This window comes from Neophocaena asiaeorientalis, unplaced genomic scaffold, assembly GCF_003031525.2.
Source record: "Neophocaena asiaeorientalis asiaeorientalis breed wild unplaced genomic scaffold, Neophocaena_asiaeorientalis_V1.1 scaffold629, whole genome shotgun sequence".
NCBI lineage: Eukaryota > Metazoa > Chordata > Mammalia > Artiodactyla > Phocoenidae > Neophocaena > Neophocaena asiaeorientalis.
The window spans coordinates 4,863,635-4,884,140 of record NW_020175468.1 but is presented as its reverse complement, the minus strand read 5'-3'; the positions used below and the strand labels follow the sequence as shown (position 1 = coordinate 4,884,140).

General features: G+C 50.9%; 1 protein-coding gene and 1 non-coding gene across 3 annotated transcripts in view; both read right to left on the bottom strand.

Annotated features, from left to right (window-relative positions):
* Window positions 1-12,830, bottom strand: part of ERCC2 (ERCC excision repair 2, TFIIH core complex helicase subunit) — a 19,411-nt gene extending 6,581 nt beyond the window's left edge. For both annotated transcript variants that reach the window (XM_024768137.1, XM_024768136.1), the window contains exons 1-12: window positions 12,706-12,830; window positions 12,280-12,379; window positions 11,223-11,300; window positions 11,078-11,140; window positions 10,808-10,921; window positions 6,093-6,209; window positions 5,888-6,004; window positions 5,418-5,541; window positions 5,224-5,320; window positions 5,005-5,138; window positions 4,752-4,920; window positions 2,033-2,151 (exon numbers count right to left, since the gene is read on the bottom strand). In XM_024768137.1, the coding sequence (XP_024623905.1) occupies window positions 2,033-2,151; window positions 4,752-4,920; window positions 5,005-5,138; window positions 5,224-5,320; window positions 5,418-5,541; window positions 5,888-6,004; window positions 6,093-6,209; window positions 10,808-10,921; window positions 11,078-11,140; window positions 11,223-11,300; window positions 12,280-12,379; window positions 12,706-12,710 (1,237 nt within the window). In that variant the 5' untranslated portion in view covers window positions 12,711-12,830. The remainder of the gene's footprint in view (window positions 1-2,032; window positions 2,152-4,751; window positions 4,921-5,004; window positions 5,139-5,223; window positions 5,321-5,417; window positions 5,542-5,887; window positions 6,005-6,092; window positions 6,210-10,807; window positions 10,922-11,077; window positions 11,141-11,222; window positions 11,301-12,279; window positions 12,380-12,705) is intronic.
* LOC112415695 (small nucleolar RNA SNORA46) lies at window positions 8,855-8,993 on the bottom strand. Its single transcript, XR_003006350.1, has one exon. It is a non-coding gene; the product is annotated as a small nucleolar RNA SNORA46 (small nucleolar RNA).
* Window positions 12,831-20,506: the final 7,676 nt, after the last annotated feature.

The window sequence follows — 20,506 nt, the reverse complement described above, 5'->3', positions numbered from 1 at the left end:
CAGTCCAAACCTAAAACCCAGGTATCTGAGTCCAAAATATACCCCAACCCGCCCACTTCTCCCCAGGGCCGACACCTGTGCAAACGTTCAGAGGACCCTGAGCCAAGAGTACCAAAGGCTCACCCCTCACTCTTCCGGGGCTGCAGGGGCCCACCCCCCAACTCAAGCCAAAGTCTCGAACCTTCTCTTACCACCTGTCTGTCTAAGCCATCAGGAGGCTGGTCAGCTCTGCCTCCAAAGTCTAGCTGCCCACTTCCCCCACCCCCGGCCCAGTGCAGCCGCCATCACCTCCCGCCTAGACCACTGCAGTCGCCTCCTCACTGGGCTCCCCGCTCCCACCCCTGCTCCCTTCACAGCAGCCAGAGGGACTCTGTGAAATCCTGAGTCAGTTCACAACTTGCCCCTGCTCAGAAGCCCCCACACTCCTCCCAGGGTCCAGAATTGTCTGTGGGATCCTGCCGCGATGACCCCATTTCCTCCTTGCTCACGGGCCTCCTGCCTCACTTTCAAAACCACCAGGCTCATTCCACCCCGGGGCCTTTGCACTTGCCCCACTGCCTGGCAAGCTTCCCAAGGCAGCTGGCTCCATTTGGTCGTTCGGAACTCAGCTCAAATGTCAGCTCAGAAGAGCCACGCCAGCCATGTAGGTGTTCTCCAACACGGCGACATGTTTGTTTCTCACGAAAACTATCGCTTTCTGGAATCATCTTCCTTACCTGTGTCTGCGCCTCGGCTCCCTGTCTTCCCAGCTAGCACGTAAGTTCTGGGAGGTCAGGAATGAGGTCTTTCTTGGTTCCTGCCACTTCCCCAGTGCTGGGCCTGGCCCATTTGTTGAACCAATAAATGAATGAATGAATCCACGTATTCTATTTCACTTAGTAAAAATGTTTGGAAAAATCAAGTCCTCTGTGCCTAGCCCTGTGCTGAGGACGCAGCAGTGGCTGAGACAGCCCTGGTCCTGCCCTCTCAGGACTCACAGTCCAGTGACGGGGACACAGACCTGTGCCCACAGAGTGACCACTCTTAAGTGGGCAAGGCTGGGACGGGGAGCCTAGAGGAGGGGCCTGGCCCAGCCTGGGAGTCAGAAGGGGCTTCCTGGAGGAGGCGGCGGCATTTCTCCCGAGCCGAGAACTGAAGGATGAGGGGGAGACAGCTGGGGGCTGAGGAACGTGGGGAAGGGCGTTCCAAATAAAGAATGTCAGGTGCTGGGAGACGGCGAAGTGGGGAACAGAGGAGAAAGACAGACCGAGAAGCAAGACGGGGTGGACGGAGGAATGGACGCAGAAGGACGCTTCCGCTGAGACCTGCTGCCGATCGGCCCTGGGGTGGGGGAGACGGACTCACTATCCTCCTGCCAAGGCCACACCAGGCCGCAGGACATCAGGCAGGCCTGACCTAGTTTCCTAGATAGAGGAGTAATCCCCGGAGATCAGACTGAGCCCTTGGACAGCTTAAAGCTGAGGAAGCAGAGGGAATGCTCCCCTCTCCCCTGGAAATCTGAGCATCCTCCTCGACTCCTCTCCCCCAGGCCCCGCACGACCAGGCACCCAGTCCCGGCCGCTTTAGCTCCCACATCTCTCTCCAGCCCCTCCTTTTCTCTCCTCCCGCACTGGCCCAGCCTCTGCTAAAAGAAACATTCTAAAGCACAAATCTGATCCTGCCTCTCCCTTGCTCAGAACCTGCCATGGCTCCCCAGTGCCTGGGAGCAGCATGACCAACCCCTTACCCCACCCCCCGGTGTAAGTGAGCAGATCCCCACAGAACTTCTCCGGCCTCACCTCATGCCTCTGCCCACCCCCATACTCTCCACTCTGCAGCCAGAGGGAACCTTTGAACACGCAAATCTGAGCGCGAGGCCTGCTCACTCGTGGCTCACCCTTCGTGGCTCCCCGCTGCCTCAAAATAGAGCCCGAACTCCCGAGCCCAACCCTACGAGGTCCCGCCAGTCCAAGTCCCAGGGGCAACCCTCTAGGCTCTGCCAGATCCCGATTCCGGGCCGGGGGCCGGCATGGGCAGGAAGAGGTGAGCTCACCCTTGGCGTAGGTGCTGACGAGCGTGGCGAAGTTAGCCAGGAGGGTGAGAGGGGAGAAGTCGGCGAGATCCGTGATCTCCAAGGTGTGCAGGAGGGAGCGGAGGCGCTCGGCGCAGAACCTGGCGGGGTGGCGGGACGGGCTGAGGGAAGGCAGCGGGCCCCAGAGTCCCCTCCTCGCCCTCAGAGGACGTGGTCACGCACCGCCTCCCCCGCCGCCTGGCAGTTCCGTGAGGGCAGGGCCTGGGTCTGTGTGAGTCACCTCTGTGTCCCCACCTTGTACAAGTGCATGTCCCACGGGGCCACAGCCACACGAGGGCACACACGGAGCAATAATCACACGGCCCACAGAGTCGCAGTCATGTCACATGAGATCACACTCTCACATGCAGGTTCTCGGTCAAAAGGGGTGACCCAGCATCCCACAGTCACAACGTGAATCCCGCACGGCCACACTGTCATATACTCACACCCAGAACCTCTCGCTATGTCTCAGTCCCACTCACCACCCTCGGTGACACTCACAGCGTCAGAGTCCCACCTGCTCACAGAGGACAACCTCACACACCCTCACAGAGCCGTACACGCAAGGCCACCCAGCTGGAGGCTCTCACCCCTCGGGGACAGGCGGTGGAGCAGGAGAACCTGGCTTTGGAGCCAGGCAGATGGTCAAGTTTAAAACCGGCCTCCTGAACCTCCTTTCTTCAAGTCTGTCTTCTCTTCCCCCAAGCTCGATCGGGTGCCCCTCTGCATTCCCTCAGCCCCCAGGACTCCCCCATCCCGGCCCTGGGTTGGCCCTATCTGGGACAGGTCTGTCTCCCCAACTGAACTGGGAGCCCCAGGAGGGCAGGGCCAGGGCTGTCTCAGTCATCACTGCGTCCCCACCACAGAGCAGGCACTCAGAACACGTATCATATGGCTAACTAAGATTCCCTCTGTCCTCAAAAGTCTCTCAGCTGTGAGAGAAAGTTGAAGCCACACCGAGGGCTCCCCACCCCCTCAGAGGCAGAGCAGCCAGGAGCTCTGGAGCCCTACAGGCCGGGCTTCGAGTCACAATTGCCATAGGCAGTGCTGTGTGGCCCTGGACAACGGCTTCTCCTCTGCGGGACACAGCGTCCTCTACAGAGCAAGGCAAGGACACTGTATTGACAGTATTTTTCTTTTTTTTTTTTTTTGGCCACGTGGCATGTGGGATTTTAGTTCCCCAACCAGGGATCAAACCTGTGCCCCCTGCAGTGGAAGGGCAGCGTCTTAACCACTGCACTGGACCGCGAGGGAAGGAGGACACTGTACTGGGATTCCATGGGATGTGGACCATAAAGCACTTAGCTCGTCATCAGTGCTCTAGACCGGGTAGGTTCCTGGCATCGCTGCCCTGTCATTTAACCACCGCAGGAGGGACTTCCCTGGTGGTGCAGTGGTTAAGAATCCGCCTGCCAACGTAGGGGACACGGGTTCGAGCCCTGGGCCAGGAAGATCCCACGTGCTGCGGAGCAACTAAGCCCGTGTGCCACAACTACTGAGCCTGTGCTCTAGAGCCCACGAGCCACAACTACTGAGCCCGCATGCCGCAACCACTGAAGTCCGAGCACCGCAACAGAGAAGCCAGTGTAGGGCTTCCCTGGTGGCACAGTGGTTAAGAATCCACCTGCCAACGCAGGGGACACAGGTTCGACCCCTGATCCAGGAAGATCCCACATGCTATGGAGCAACTAAGCCTGTGCACCACAACTACTGAGCCTGCGCTCTACAGCCCGCAAGCCACAACTACTGAGCCCGCGTGCCACAACTACTGAAGCCCGTGGGCCTAGAGCCCATGCTCCGCAACAAGAGAAGCCACCGCAATGAGAAGCCCACACCCCGCAACAAAGAGTAGCCTCCGCTCACCACAACTAGAGAAAGCCCAGGTGCAGCAATGAAGACCCAATGCAGCCAAAAATAAATAAGATAAAATAAATAAATGAATTAAGAAGGAAAAAAAAGAGAGAAGCCAGTGTAATGAGAAGCCCGTGCACCGCAACGAAGAGTAGCCCCCGCTCCTCCGCAAAGGAGGAAACTAAGGTTCAGAGAAGACCAATGACTCATGCAAAACAGCAAAGGAAAAGCACAGGAAACTCCATCCCCACTCCCAGGTCCATTCGCTGCCTGCCCTGTGACGGGGAGACTGACCCTGCCCCCCAGATCGCACTGAAGGGCTGCTCCAGCCCACAGGCTGGGGGCCGGGGTCGCGGGGGGGACGATGAGAGGCACTGATGGGAGGAGACAGGGGTCTGGGGGGAGGGCCCCATTTTCTCCTGGCTCCCACTCTGCTGAGCCTCATCAGGAGCCCCTCCCCAGGGCCGCTCCCTCCCCTTCCCCTGGGGCCTGGGGCAGGAACACCTCTGACCTCTGGCAAGGGCCCAGGGGCCTCGCCACCCATCAGCTCCTCCACCCTGCCCGCCCCCCTGTACACAGCCCCTCCATCAAACTCTCCTCAGGTAAATTCTCTGATCGAGCCATGTGCCGCCTGCCCCACCAGGGCCCCAAGACCAGCTCGCGGACCGGCCCGCTCTGCCCCACGAGTGTCACACATGCGCCCCCCGCTCTTCCCTTACTCCTGGTACTGGTGACACGGTGACCCCAGGCCACAGGCTGGGAGGACAAAGCTCAGCGAGTGCCAGGGCCGGCCTCGACGCCCCCCACCCCCAGCAGGGACCCACCCACCCAGCCTCGGAGGCCGCACCTGAGGGGCTTGCGCTGGATGCACACGCGCTGGGCCAGGCCGCTCAGGAAGGCGGGTGGGCTCTCCTGCACCACGTGTTGCACGCGCAGCCGCCACTTGACGTACTCCAGCAGCCGCCGCAGGAAGCCCAGGAAGTGCTCGGCCGTGCGGATGGAGCCTGGCACCGCCTCTGCGGGAAGAGGGGCTCAGCCAGGCGCCGCTGGGGGTCCAAGCGGCAGGGGTGCGGGGGGCGCGGGGGCAGGCCGCGGCTCACCCTTCAGCACCTCGTCGGGCAGCACGGGGTTGGCCAGTTGGGCGTCGGTCTCCCGGGCGGCGCTGGCCTCCCGCAGCCCCTCCACCAGGCGCCGGTACTCGTCCCGCAGACGCTGCTCGTCCGTCTCCTTGATCCTGCGGGGAGACCAGGTGTGGGCAGAGCTGGGGACACTTGGGGGGCAGGTCAGGCGCCAGGGCCTACCGGCTGCAGCATCCCCACCTGAGCACCGTCTTCTGCAGGGTCTCCAGGTTGCCCTGGCACCGATCCAGGGTCCGGCGGGTGAGGTTGACACTCATGGAGTCGATGCAGACATTGTCTGGAGGAGAGCAGGCAGCGGGCCGGGCTCAGGCAGGTGGACGCAGCGGCAGCCTGAGGGGCTGGCATCGCCTCCTTGCCCTGGCCCCCTCCCTCACCAATGTTGTGGGCCTCGTCGAAGACGACGACGGCCTTGCGGGCCAGCTCCTTGGACACCAGGTCGGCAATCTTGGGGTCCAGGAGGTAGTGGTAGCTGTAGACCACCACGTTGGCGTGCAGGATCTGGGGGCCGAGGCGGGCAGGGTCAGCCCGGGCCGTCTGCCAGCACCCAGCCCTGGGGCCCTGCCACCGCCGTCCACACCACGATGCCACGCCACTGCCCCACAGGCCCACAGAGGCGAGGCGAGGCAAGAGACACAGGCAGATGGACAGACAGACACAGACAGGCACACAGAGATGAGGCAAGACAGACACAGGCAAGGCACAAATACATATACGCAAACGGATAGAGACTGACAAACAGATACAGGCACAGACCAACAGGGAGATCTAGGCAGATAGACAGATGGGCAGGCAGCCTGTAACCCTCAGACACGGCCCTCTGCCCGACCCCTGCTGGCCTCCTCACTGAGTATCGGGCAAGGAAGTATGGGCACCAGCCCTGGCGCTGCCCCATGGCCTTCAGGTCGTCCAGGTTGTAGATGCCAGCAGGGAGGGGCACCTGGCGCCCATGGACATCAAATTCCTATGGGTGAGAGGGTACCTGGGGTTCAGGGAGGTTGGCCGTTGCTAGCGGTCCCACCCTCTGTCTCTCACCGCTGCCCCGCAGGCACCTCGTAGAAGCGGCAGTGGGGCAGGCTGGGGTCCCGCTGGTACTGTGCCCTTATGTAGGAGGCCGTGAGGCTGTGGCATTTTCCATCGACGTCCTTCCCAAAGCGCAGGGGCGTCACCTGAGGGGCCAGGGAGCATCTTAGCACCGAGAAAGGCTGAGAGGCCCAACCACTCCTCGAATCCGGGGCTCAACACTTAACGGATAGGCGGGATAGGAGGCCATCCTATTCCAACCGGGGTGAGACTTGGGCATTTGTGGAAAACTCGAACCTCAATCTGCTTTGTTATTAAACAGTTAAGACACCGAGAACTTACTGCAGGGATGCAAGAGTGGTACAGCTGTTGGGCTCTCATTCTTTTTAAAATGTTAACCTCTATATAATGCCAATTACATCTCAATTTTTCAAACTATTAAGGCTTGAAGATTCTTTAGCATGTAGATGAAGGATAACTGCTTTATCTTTTTTTTGTTGGCCGTGCCACACGGCATGTGGGATCTTAATTCTCCAACTAGGGATCGACCTGCACCCCCTGCGTTGGAAGCACGGAGGCTTAACCACTGGACCGCCAGGGAAGTCCTGCTTTATCTTTATTTATTTATTTATTTTTCTGCTTTATCTTTTAAAATGCTAAAACAGCCAGAACTTTGGCACGGTCCAAGAATCAGAGGAGGCTCTGATCGCAGTTTGAGAACCTGCCTTACCTTTGCCCTGCTCCGAACCCTCTGAGGCTCCACTGGTGGCACCGTCACAGCCCAGGGCTCCCTCTTTCCCTCACCAAAGGGAAGGCTCTGAGGCGGCTGACCCCTCCCTCTCCCTTTCCATCAGTTGCCAAGGCTTTTTTTTTTTTTAAAGTTTTTACTGAATTTGTTACAATATTGCTTCTCTTTTATGTTTTTTGGTTTTTTGTCTGCCAGGCATGTGGGATCTTAGCTCCCCGACCAAAGGCCAAGTCTCAACCACTGGACCACCAAGGAAGTCCCTAGTTGCCAAGGCTTATACTACTTCTTTCTCTTTCTTAAATGCCTTTACATTTTATCTTTAATTAGGTAATATAAATACGTCATATGGGACTTCCCTGGTGTCCAGTGGGTAAGACTCCCTGCTCCCAATGCAGGGAGCCCAGGGTTCTAATCCGGGTCAGGGAACTAGATCCCGCATGCCACACTAAGAGTTTGCATGCCACAACTAAGGAGCCGGCAAGCCCCACCTAAGAGTCCACATACCTCAACTAAGAAGCCCACATGCCGCAACTAAGATTCCGCACGCCGCAACTAGTAAGTCCTCATGCTACAACTAAGAGTTCACATGCCTCAACTAAGAAGTTGGCATGCCGCGACTAAAGACCCCACATGCTGCAATGAAGATTCTACATGCTGCAACTAAGACCCGGCGCTGCCAAAAATAAACAAACAAACAATAAATACCCAAAAAAAATCACATAAAAAAACAAATACATTGGGGCTTCCCTGGTGGCGCAGTTGTTGAGAGTCCACCTGCCGATGCAGGGGACGCAGGTTCGTGCCCCAGTCTGGGAAGATCCCACATGCCGTGGAGCAGCTGGGCCCGTGAGTCATGGCCGCTGAGCCTGTGCGTCCGGAGCCTGTGCTCCGCAATGGGAGAGGCCACAACAGTGAGAGGCCCGCGTATGGCAAAAAAAAACCAAATACACTGGACTTTCCCTGGTGGCGGAGTGGTTAAGAATCCGCCTGTCAATGCAGGGGACACAGGTTCAAGCCCTGGTCCGGGAAGATCCCACATGCTGCGGAGCAACTAGGCCCGTGTGCCACAACTACTGAGGCTACGCTCTAGAGCCCACGAGCCACAACTACTGAAGCCCACACATCTAGAGCCCGTGCTCCACAACAAGAGAAGCCACGGCGTGCACACTGAAACAAAGAGTAGCCCCCGCTCACCGCAACTAGAGAAAGCCTGCGCCCAGCAACAAACACCCAACTCAGCCAAAAATATATAAGAAAAATGGGCTTCCCTGGTGGCACAGTGGTTGAGAGTCCGCCTGCTGATGAAGGGGACACGGGTTCGTGCCCCGGTCTGGGAAGATCCCACATGCTACGGAGCGGCTGGGCCCCTGAGCCATGGCCGCTGAGCCTGCGCGTCCGGAGCCTGTGCTCCGAAACGCAAGAGGCCACAACAGTGAGAGGCCCGCGTACAGAAGAAAAAAAAAAACAAAACATTGTACAAGGTACACAATGTTAAGTGTCATGTATGCTCCCACAGAAAAGTATTTTAAAACTATGAAAACTTTATCTAGGATTAAAGCAGAGACCCAATGGCAAATCTATTTTGAAGAACTAAATTCAATCCAAATGAAAACTACAGCTATGCTTTTAAATCTTTCCAAGGCAGCAGGCATGTGGACGGACAAAACCAAGATGGAATTATCTGTCGCAATCTTTAGCATTATCCAGGTCACTATATATCTCTGGAAACAACTAAGATACCATCCTGACATACAGCAGAATACTACTTATACACTTAACCACATTTCCAGAAAATCTAATCCAGTTAATTAATTCTCAACTTCTCACTTTCCTAAGGGGGACAGAACCACCACCTGAGCGTGTTCTGAGCGCACGCATACATCCATTTGCTACATGGTTCCTCTTCATTTATGTCTCTAAACTTAAAGTCATAATTTAAACTTTTGTTTAAAAGAAAGCATCTTGAAATTTTGCTCCAGAGTCTGTGGAAGCTTTCCTATATCCCAATCCTCCTTGCTATCAGATAACAAAGGCCGAATAGAGTTATGTTCCTTAATTCCACGTAGCAACAGCAGGATGGTACAAAGTCGGCTGTCCAAAAAGAAAGAGCCAGGGATATTTCTGCACTACAGCATCACCAAGAATGGGAAAGATTCCCATCCATGGGTTTCAACACAGTGCTGGGGTGCCACTGCTCTTTAGTCATCATCCACTATCTGTATTATTTCTCATACATTCTTACAAATAACATTACATAATATATATTCTGGGACTTCCCTGGTGGCACGGTGGTTAAGACTCCACACTCCCAATGCAGGGGGCCCGGGTTCGATCCCAGGTCAGGGAACTGGATCCCACATGCATACCTCAGCTGAGAGTTCACATGCCACAACTAAGGAGCCCGTGAGCCACAACTGGGGAGCTCTTGTGCCACATCTAAAGAGCTGGTGAGCCACAAGTAAGGAACCCACATGCCACAACCAAGACCTGGCACAATCAAATAAATAAATAATGTAACAACAACAACAAAAAAAAATATATATATATATAAATAAAAAATACATTCTTGGAATATATTATACCCCACTAAAGAATTACCACACTAAAGCACTTAAAACCGTGCCTGGAGCTCAGTGACCCCAATGGTTTTGTAACTTAATGACAACTATTTTTCTATGTATCATATAGTAATATTTATTAATATCACTATAATTTCTAATATTCTTTTTTTTTTTTGGCTGTGCCGTGTGGCTTGTAGGATCTTAGTTCCCTGACCAGGAATCGAACCCGTGTCCCCTTCAGTGGACGCACAGAATCCTAACCACTGGACCGCCAGGGAATTCCCCATAATTCCTAAAATTCTTTTAACTCTTCATACATGTGAAGGGCTATACATGCATTATCTTGCCCAATCTTTTTTTTATTATTGAAATATAATTGATATATAACATTATAGATCAGTTTCAGGTATACAACATGATTCGATATTTGTATATGTAGGGAAACGACCACCACCGTAAGTCTAGTTAACATCCATCACCGTACATAGTTACAATCTTTTTTCTTGTGGTAAGAACTTTTAAGATCTACTCTGTTAGAAACTTTCAAATATACAATACAGTATATGACTTACAGTCACCATGCTGTACAGCTGTCCCTCAATATCCAAGGGGAAATGGTTCCAGGTCCACCCCATGGATAACAAAATTAACAGATGCTCAAGTCCCTTATATAAAGTGGCGTAGCGCAGTTGGCCCTCCCTATCCGCAGGCTCTGCATCCACAGATACAAAGGGTCAACTGTACGTTATGTGACTTATTTATCCTATAACTAGAAGTCTGTACTTTTTGACCCCTTCACCCATTTCGCCCACCCCCACCCCCTTGCCCAATCTTATCAACAACTGTGTGAAGCAGTAGATTAATTATCCCCATCTTACAGAAGAGAGGACTGAGGTCCCGAGAGCAGAAACCACCTATGCAAGAGTATATGGCTAGTACATTTCAGAATCAGGAAACCAGACCTGCCAGCCTCCAGGAGCTGCCCTTTTTTTTTTTTTTTTTTTTGCAGTACGTGGGCCTCTCACTGTTGTGGCCTCCCCCGCCGCGGAGCACAGGCTCTGGAGGCGCAGGCTCAGCGGCCATGGCTCATGGGCCCAGCCGCTCCGCGGCATGTGGGATACTCCCAGACCGGGGCACGCACCCGTGTCCCCTGCATCGGCAGGCGGACTCCCAACCACTGCGCCATCAGGGAAGCCCCAAGGAGCTGCCTTTTTAACTTCTCTCAGGCTGGGGAAAGTGGGAAGGCTCCCCGGCGGAGGTGTGCCTGGGCCATGACTGGTGAGTCGGCATTTGATGAGTGAGAAGAGAATTCTGTGCATGGCACCTGCACATCTCCCTGAGATGTCTGGTCTGGGTGGGGATCTAGGACTCCTGGTTGGATGGCAGAGTTTCCTCTATCCTGAGGCTTAGGGCGAGGGGAGGAATGGGCACTCACCTCGGGATGAATACACAGGTTCTTTCGGGAGCTCAGAGCCAGCCCCAAAAACGACAGCTTCTCGCCCTCCTGTTTCTCATAGAAGTTGAGTAACTTTCGAAGCTCTTCAATCACCTGTTCCAGTTGATAAGGGAGGGGGGACTTGGCCTCATTGAAAGCCCCAGCCCCTTCCCCAGCTTCCCACAGGCCCCCAAAGCTATGATGGCAACCGCCAGGGGGACCGCTGGGTTAGGGGACAGTGAGGGGCACTGGGATTGGTCCCAGGCTCACCTTCTCAATCTCAGGCACAGTCCTCGAACAGTAGATGAGTTTAGTCACCTCCAGTGGATATGCCTGGCGACGACAATGGGTTCAGCCTCGGCCCCTGTCCAGCCTCCTCCCTCCTCCCCCTCCACGGGCCCAGTGGGTCACTTACCCGCTGGTACGCCATGATCAGGGCCAACAGGGACACTGTCTTCCCAGTGCCTGAGGGCATCTCCAGGACTCCATGACCCTGCATGATTCGGGCAGGAGGGACAAGACACAGGCTCTCAGAACTTCAGGGACACAGACTCTGGGAAACCACCCCCGCCGCAAAATGCCACCATTGGAACAGCAGGACAACAGAGCAGTTAAAAGTCTGGGCCCTAGGGGCAGTGGATTTGAACCCCACTTCTGCCACTTTTGTTGAGTGGTCTTAGGCAAGACCGCTCAACCTCTCTGGGGCCTCAGGATCCTCATCTCCAAAAATGGGCCTAATCTCTTCTTCATAGCATGGCTATGAGGATTAGTGAGAAACTGGGGGTTAAATACTTAGTACAGTCTGACATGTGGTGAACCTGTTTTGTTTTAATTTGGCAAAAAGCGCCTCCACAGCACTTACTCTGTGTCTGGAGCTATTACTAAGTGTCTTACGTCGGGGTTTCTCAACCTCGACTCTCTTGACATTTTGCGGCCGGATAATATTTGATCGTGAGGGCGCTGTCCTGTGCACTGCATCTGTGGCCTCTACCTACTAGATGCCAGTAGCACCACCACTCCACTAGTACTGACAATGAGGAATGTCTCCAGACATTGCCGAATGTCCTCTGGGGGTCAAAATCGTCCCCAGTTGAGAACCCCCTACTTACTTAGTGAATTAACCCCTACAGCCCTCATACTCAGCTGAGGTAGGTATTATTACTATGCCCATTTTACAAAGGTGAAAACTGTGGAACCGGGAGAGTCAGTGATTTACCCAAGGACACACAGCTGTGGGTAGTCGATTCCAAAGTCTCTGTCTTCCTAAGCCAACCACTGAGCGGCTTATCGTTGGACAAGTGTCAGCTAATGCTATTATTAACTATTATTATTTGAGATAACAGAAAGTTTGGCAGCGCTGGCTTCCCAAGGACCTCGGATTTCTAAACTCCAAACGTCCTGCAATCTCAGTCTTAGACGCACGTGCGGCAGCCCCCGCTGTCAGATGGGCAGCGAGGGGCCGGCCCACCCACCTTGGCATCCAGCGTGCGTTTGAGCTCCAGCATGTAGGAGAACTGCTCCGGGTAGATGTAGTCGTATGGGAAGTAGACCAGCAGCCCGTCCACGTTAAGCCTGGCGGCGGGGGCTGCCGGGTTAGTCCCCCGCCCCCTCAGCCCCTCTCCAGACTCCACACTCCCCTGCCGTCGAACCGAGAGGGGTTACCGGCCCGCTGCTCCCCCCACCCCGGATGTCCCCCAGTTCTCCAGAAGTCTCCGGGTCCCTTCTGCATCTCGTCTCTGACTATCCCCGTTACCGCCCCGCGGGTCCCCGCGGCTATCCCTACCCCTCTCCTTAAGCCTCCCCTCGCCCCGCCGGGACCCGAGGCCTGCCCACTGGCCCCTGCATCTTCCAGACCCCCACGCCCGCTCGCGCGCCGTGAACCCAGGACCCCCTCTCACTTCATGGCGCCGGCCGCGGCTTGAAGCGGCGTCTGCCCGCCTCCCTCATGAATATTCAGTAGAGGCAGGATCCGCAGGACGTCCCCGAGGTGCTGCTCCACCTTCGTCACGACTCCATTGGCTGATCCCGCCCGTCACTCCACTGGGGCGAAGTCAATCGGGATAATGCGCGTGCGCACGGCAATGCGGGGGGCGGGCTCCGGGAGAGGCGGTGCCGGAGGCATCGCTGAGGATCGCCGAGTACCAAGAACAAAACATGGACGGAAGAGGACCGAGAGAATCGATCCCATTCACTGGGTCTCGGTCTATCGGCATCTGTCCAGATCATCTGAGTAGCGAATACATACTCAGTTTCATTCTATTATATTCTTAGCTTTAAGGTGTCCTCCCTCCTTTCCACCACACTTTAACAAAGTAACCAGGGCTGGAATGGGGGAAACCCAGACAAGGTTCCTGACCCAGCCTGGGGGATCAGAGAGGGCTTCCCGGAGGAGTCATCTCTGAGAACTAAGGTGAGGAGTAGGGATGAGGCAGGGTAAGGTGGGGCAGACGATACTGCAGGCAAAAAGGAAAGTGGAAAGCAGGGAACTAAGCAGCAAGATGGGGCTGGAATGTGGCTTAAGGAGCACAAACTTCTCTGAAGTGGAAGACATCACCATGATTTATACCCAACTATCTGAAGTCACGTGTGTTTGCTCTTCCCAGTTTGTTCTCCTCGTACATGGTACTGCAAGGAGCATCTCTGTGGTGTCTCTTAAGGCTCAAGGTCATGTCAGCAACCTCACTAACTGGCTCAACACCCGCCCCTACCACCACCACCATCATGAGTTCTACTAGCTCCCTAGGACTTATTCTCAGAGGCTTTGCCTAACTTTGGAAGTATATTCTCATTCGTATGACTGTGATAAATGTCATTTGTTGATGTAAGGGTCATCATCGCCACTTTAGAGGCGAGGAAACTGAGTCTCAGAGAAAAACTTGCCCAAAGGCTTTACAGCTAGGCCAGGTGCTGCCTCCCAGCCCACCTTCATCCCTGCCCTGCCCACTCTGGGTCATCACTCTCTGGGGATGTTTCTGTCTCCCTCACTGGACTGTGAGCCTCAGGAGGGTAGGGCTGAGATTGTCTTGGTCACCACTGTGTGTGCCTTTTGCCACCCAGTACAGGACATGCACAGAGCAGGGGCTCAGTGAATCTATGCTCAAGTTCCTTACAGTCTGCCCTCCGTATCCACGAATTCAGAACCCGCAGATACAGAAGACGAACCGTACTAGGCCATTTTGTATGACAGGCTTCAGTATTCACAGATTTTTGGTATCCGTGGGGGTCTGGAACCAATCCCCCACCGCTTATACCAAGGGACGACTGTATTTTCAATCCGCTGTTGATTGAGCGGAACCCATGGATAGCGAGGACTTAGTGTATTGCATTCCTTAGGATAGTCACTACAACACGCCCACAGTCAGGGGGAGGGGCTACTGAAGGGCATAAATACCTGGAAGCAGGGGTGATTGACAGCAGCCAATTAGACTGACTGCCTCCTGCCTCCTCCTGGCCTTTGTAGTCACTATTCTCTGTGTCTGAAAGGCTCTTCTCTCAGATCTCTGCACGGCTTCTTTCCTCACCTCCCTCAAGCCTTCCTAGAGTCTTCCTCAAGAATCCTTTCCTCAGCGAGGCCTTCCCTGACCACCCTGTTTAAATTGCAATACACCCTGGATAGGCTGAATAATGGTCCCCAAAGATCTCCAGGCCCTGGAATCTATGAATGTTCATAGGTTACATGTGTCAACCAAAAACAAAACAAAACAAAACACAGAACGCTGCAAACAAGAGTTTGTATGGGGTCTTAAGAACTGCAATTCAGGCTGTACACCTGAAACTAACACAACATTGTAAATCAACTATACTCTGATAAAAATTTAAAGAAAAAAAAGAAGAATTGCAATTCAGGAGACAGATTCGGGTAAAACTGAAGGAGTGTTCTGGGGAAGAGAAAGCATCAGGGGCTTATAAAACAAAAGCTACAAGGTTGTTAAAGTTGTCTGGTGAGAATCGTGATTGGCTCTGACACAAGCCAGGGAATACTCGTCCTTAAGGAATCAAGAGTTATTTTAGGGTAAGGGTCCCACAAGTAGATAGGCTGTCATGAGTTATTTTAGGGTAAGGGTCCGATAAGTATCTTGCATTTTTGGCAGATGTTCTTTTTTTATTTTTTTTAATTTTATAAATTTATTTATTTATTTATTTTTGGCTGCGTGGGTCTCCGTTGTTGAGCGCAGGCTTTCTCTAGTTGCAGCGAGCAGGTGCACGGGCTTCTCATTGCGGTGGCTTCTCCTGTTGCAGAGCACGGGCTCTAGGCGTGCAGGCTTCAGTAGTTGTGGCTTGCGGGCTCTAGAGCTCAGGCTCAGTAGTTGTGGCACACGGACTTAGTTGCTCTGCGGCATGTAAGATCTTCCCGGACCAGGTCTCGAACCCGTGTCCCCTGCGTTGGCAGGCGGATTCTTAACCACCGTGCCACCAGGGAAGTCCCTGGGCAGCTGTTCTTGATGCCTATGTTAAGACAATAAGTGATCAAAAGGTCAGATTCCATCCAGGCTGGGATGTGCGTAAGTCACACTTCGTCGATGGCCTCCCAGCTCCATTTTAGAGAGTTCTCTTAGCGATACTGACTCCATTTTTATTTTCCTTCCGCATACGGCAAAAGGGAATTTGCAGGTGTGATGGTTAAGGATCTTGAGATATCAAGGTGCGTCCTAAAGGTAATCACGTGTCCTCATAATAGGGAGATTTGACAGCAGGACAGAAACAGAGGCAATGCTACACTGAAGCAGGATGCCACGCTTTGAAGTTGGAGGAAGAGGGCCGAGCCAAGGAATGTCAAGAATGCAGCTCTAGAAGCTGCAGAAGACAAGGAAATTGATTCTTCTCTACAGCCTCTGGAGGAAGTGCAGCCCTGCCAGCACCTTGGTTTCAGCCCAGTAAAACTAACCTCAGATTTCTGATTTTACGAATTGTAAGAAAATAAATGTGTGTTGTTTTAAGCCACTGAGTTTGGGGTCATTTGTGACAGTAGCCGGAGGAAATGAATGAATAAATACACTTCCAATCAGGCACAATATATCCAATTCTGCTTTAGTTTTTTCCATAGCAGCAATCAGCATCTGATAGAATATAGTTTTTGCTTATCATTTTGTTTATTGTCTGTCTCTTCCACTAGAATGTCGGCTCTACAAAACCAGGGGCATTTTATCACCGGTTATTAGGGACAATTTCAAATGGATACAAAAGTTGAGAGAAGAGTCTAACGAAGCCCCACATACATGAAGCTTTATCAATCTTCAACTCGGGGCTGATCTTGTTTCTTCATCTACACCCCAACCACTTCCCATCCCACCAGCTGATTACTTTGAAGCAAATCCCAGACATCATATCATTTCATCCGTCAGTATTTCAGAATGTAGCTCTAAAAGTAAAGACTCTTTGTAAAAACATAACCATAATATCATAGCACATCTCAAAAAAAAAAGGAATAATAATTGCTTAATATAATCAAAGTTCCAGACACTATTTGAATTTGAGAGCAGGGACTTCTGTCTGCTTGTTTTTTTTTTTTTTTTTTTTTGCGGTACGCGGGCCTCTCACCGCTGTGGCCTCTCCCGTTGCGGAGCACAGGCTCCGGACGCGCAGGCTCAGCGGCCATGGCTCACGGGCCCAGCCGCTCTGCGGCGTGTGGGATCTTCCCGGACCGGGGCACGAACCCGTGTCCCCTGCATCGGCAGGCGGACTCTCAACCACTACGCCACCAGGGGAGCCCTGCTTGGGTTTTTTTTTGTTGTTGTTTGTTTGTTTTGTTTTTAAATTTTATTTATTTATTTATTTGGCTGCATTGGGTCTTTGCTGCGCGCGGGCTTTCTCTAGTTGCGGCGAGCAGGAGCTACTCTTCGTTGCGGTGCGCGGGCTTCTCATTGCGGTGGCTTCTCTTGTTGTGGAGAACGGGCTCTAGGTGTGCGGGCTTCAGTAGTTGTGGCTCACGGGCTCTAGAGCGCAGGCTCAGTAGTTGTGGCGCACGGGTTTAGTTGCTCCGCAGCATGTCGGATCTTCCCAGACTAGGGATCGAATCCGTGTCCCCTGCATTGGCAGGTGGATTCTTAACCACTGCGCCACCAGGGAAGTCCTGTCTCCTTGTTTACTTGTTCTCCTTTGCTACCTTATGTGGCAAAAGGGACTTTGCAAACGTGACTAAGTTAAAGATTCTGAGATGGGGAGATTATCCTGGATTATCTGGATGGGTCCAGTGTAGCCATAGTGAAAGAGGGAGCCAGGAGGGTCAGAGTCAAGAGATAAAGCTGTGACAATGGAAGTATGAGATGGAAGTGATGCAAGAGCTGGCTTTGAAGACAGAAGCGGGCCATGAACCAAGGAATACAGCCAGCTTCTAGAAACTAGAAACGGCAAGGCAAGGGCTTCTTTCCCATAGTCTCCAGAAAGGAACTCAGCCCTGCTGACACCTGGATTTTAGTTCAGTGAGACCCATTTCAGATGTCTGACCTCCAGATGGTAAGATAATAAATTTGTATTGTTTAAGCCTCCAAGTTTGTGACAATTTGTTACAAGCAGCGAAAGGAAGCTAGTGCAGATTTTGGTACTGGAAGTGAGGTGCTGCTGTAACAAATACCTAAAAATGTGGAAGTGGATTTGGAATTGGACAATGGGCAGAGGCTGGAACAATGTTGAGAAGATGGGGAAAAGCCTAGATAGCCTTGCAGACCATTTGTAGAAATACGGGTGTTAGCAATTCTGCTGGTGAGGACTCAGAAGGAAGTGAGGAGTAAGGTAGAGTAAATCTCTATAATCTTAGAGAACACTAAGTCATCATAAACAGACTGTTGGTAGAAATATAGGCAACCTCTAGAAACTGGAAAAGGCAAGGAAACAGATTCGCCCCAGTAGAACATGGCCCTGACAACACCTTGATTTTAGCCCACTGAGACCTGTTTCAGACTTTGGACTCCCAGAATTAAAAGACAATAAATTTGTGTTATTTAACCTACTAAGCTTGTGATAATTTGTTATAGCAGTAATGGGAAACGAACCTATCTCTGTTATGCAAAAGAGAGATCAGACTAGTGTAAACGCCTACAAAATAAAGAAGCCCAGAAGAAACAAAGATTACACAGGAAAAAAAAGAAAGCTACGAAACAAACACAAAAACACCTGTAACTAAAATACTATAAAAAATACCTAGCAAGATAATAGATGATATCACATTTATAAAATAGGAACTGGAGGCTATGAAAAATGAATAATTAAATAACAAGAAAGAGTTCTTGGGAATTCAAAATAATAGATGAAACATAAATTTTAATAAAAGGATTAGAAGATAAAGGAAATTTCTTAGAAAGTAAGGGGAAAATTAACAAAGAGATGGAAAATAGTGGTGAAAAGATAAGAACACTGAAAGCTCAAAGCAGAAGATTCAACATCCAAATAATAAAAATTCCAGAAAAAGAGAGCAAGAAAACAAAGAAACCAACACACACACACACACACACACACACACAAAGAAAGAAACCAACACATAAATATACAAGAAAATTTCCCAGAACCAAAGGCTATGAGTCTCCAGATTGAAAGGACAGACTTAGGGTCAGAATGATTAATGAATAAAAGCTACAGTGAGGCACATCCTCATGAAATTTCAGAACCAGAGAAAGAGAGAAGATCCCAAAAGCTTCCAGAATAAAGCAAGTCAAATACAAGTTCAAAGCAGAGGGAGAATGAAAACAAATCTGAGGGGAGAAAAAAAAAACCAAACAGGTTTCCTTTGTTATCCAAACTTGCATTCCAACTTAGGAAGAAAATAGATTTGAGTGACAAGGGATACATATATTTCCAACCTAGAATTTTATACCCAGCCAAACTATAATAAAGTTGGAGGATAAAATGAAGATATATTAAGCCATGCAAGAACGCAAAAGTCTTTATCTCTTCCTCTCCCTTTTAAGGGAACGACTGGAGCATGTGCTCCAGCAAAATGAAGAGTCAACAAAGAAAGATAGACATGGAATCGAGGAAACAATATCCAACACAGGGAAGTCCAGGATAGCTTCATGTGGACCTAGAAAGCATCAAGTCCACATTCAAGTAGGAAAGAGGACTTTAGGAGGGAGGAAAAAAAGCTTGAGTGAGCTGTTAGTAATATGGAAGATTCCATGGAACATTTGAAAAATATTAAGTATAGGTGCAAATAAAATTAAGCAAGTGACAAAGGTAAATTTAATTCTCAAAAATTTAGAAGTTTGTGAAGAGAAAATTCTAATATACTGCATGGCTCTGCAGTGAAAACATATTTACATATCACAGCATTTAAAAAACTATTGATTGATATAAAAATTATGATTTCATTGAGGAGAGGGAAAGTAGAGTCAGATTAATAGACCTCAAACCTCATCTACTATACCAGGAAATCAGTAGAGAATGTCTAAAATTGAGAAATCAAGAAATAGCGATGCCAGCATATTTAGAAACATACAAGAAAATACCAGAGGAAACAGCTATAGCAGTTGAAAGTGGTGGCCTCTGGAAAGCCGATGGGAGTAGGGAGAGGTAGCAGGAGGACTGTTTTTCTTCATTACAAATATCTTAGTACCAGTACCGTTTGATTTTTAAAGTATATTCATGAAAATTAATCGGCAGTGATAGAAGCGGCTACCCCTTATGGGGAGGAGACATGCATATATTGACTGCGAAGAGGCACAGTGGAACTTCTGGATGATGGAAATGTATATCAGCTTTACTCAGTAGAACTTTCTGGGATGATGAAAATGTTCTCTATCTGCACTGTCCAAAATGGTAGCCACTAGCCACATGTAGCTACTGAGCACTTGAAAAGTGGCTAGTGTGATTGAGGAATCGAATCCTTAATTTTTATTTAATTTAAATTAATTAAAAATAATTAAAATGTCCACGTGAGTTGTTTTGGACATTGCAGACAATGACAATGTTGCAGTTTTATGATTTGTAAAGAAATACAAATCAGAAGAGAGAAAGGCTTCTGATTTGTCAAAAATCTTCAAGGGGAAGATTATGAAATAAAAAAGTGAAGAAGCAAAGGAAAATCACTCTTCAGGGTCAGACCCTCAAAAAGTCCACATGGATTTCCAGTAGATAAAGCCCTGTTGAGGATGATCTCACAATGCATAATTTCAATACACATGAGGAAACAAGCCACCATGAGTGAGAGCCAGCGGACACACCAAATTACAGGAGGAGATGGCACCAAACTTCAGATGATAGAATAATCAGACATTTTATGTCTTTAAGCTTAAGGACGCTTAAAAAGAAGAATCCAAAACATGAAAAAAAGGTCAAGACACTACAAAAAAAATAAAAATAAAAAGCAGGCATATTTGAAAGAGGAAGGATTGGATTCACATGAGGGAAATCCCTTCCAAAGGGCTACTTTAAGACTGGTTTACCAAAAATAGTAACAATGAGGAGAATTATTAAGTCAGAATGGAGTTCAAAGAGACGGAAGTCAATTTCTGTGCAAACTACCTTTATTTATAATGAAAAACGTCCCCATTCTGTTATAAAACCGGCACTGTGTAAAGGCACTTGACTGGGGAGAGAGGGGGCAGGGATGCTGATAGAGACTAATATGCCTCACCTGGCCCCTGAAGGCTGTTGGTAGAGATGGTGGCGGAGGTGACTCCTGGGAAAATCCAGTGGCGGTGACCCACTCCAGGCTCCGCTGGGATGGTGGGTTGCCTTGCTTTTCGGCGGGGGGTGGGGGGCAGTAGG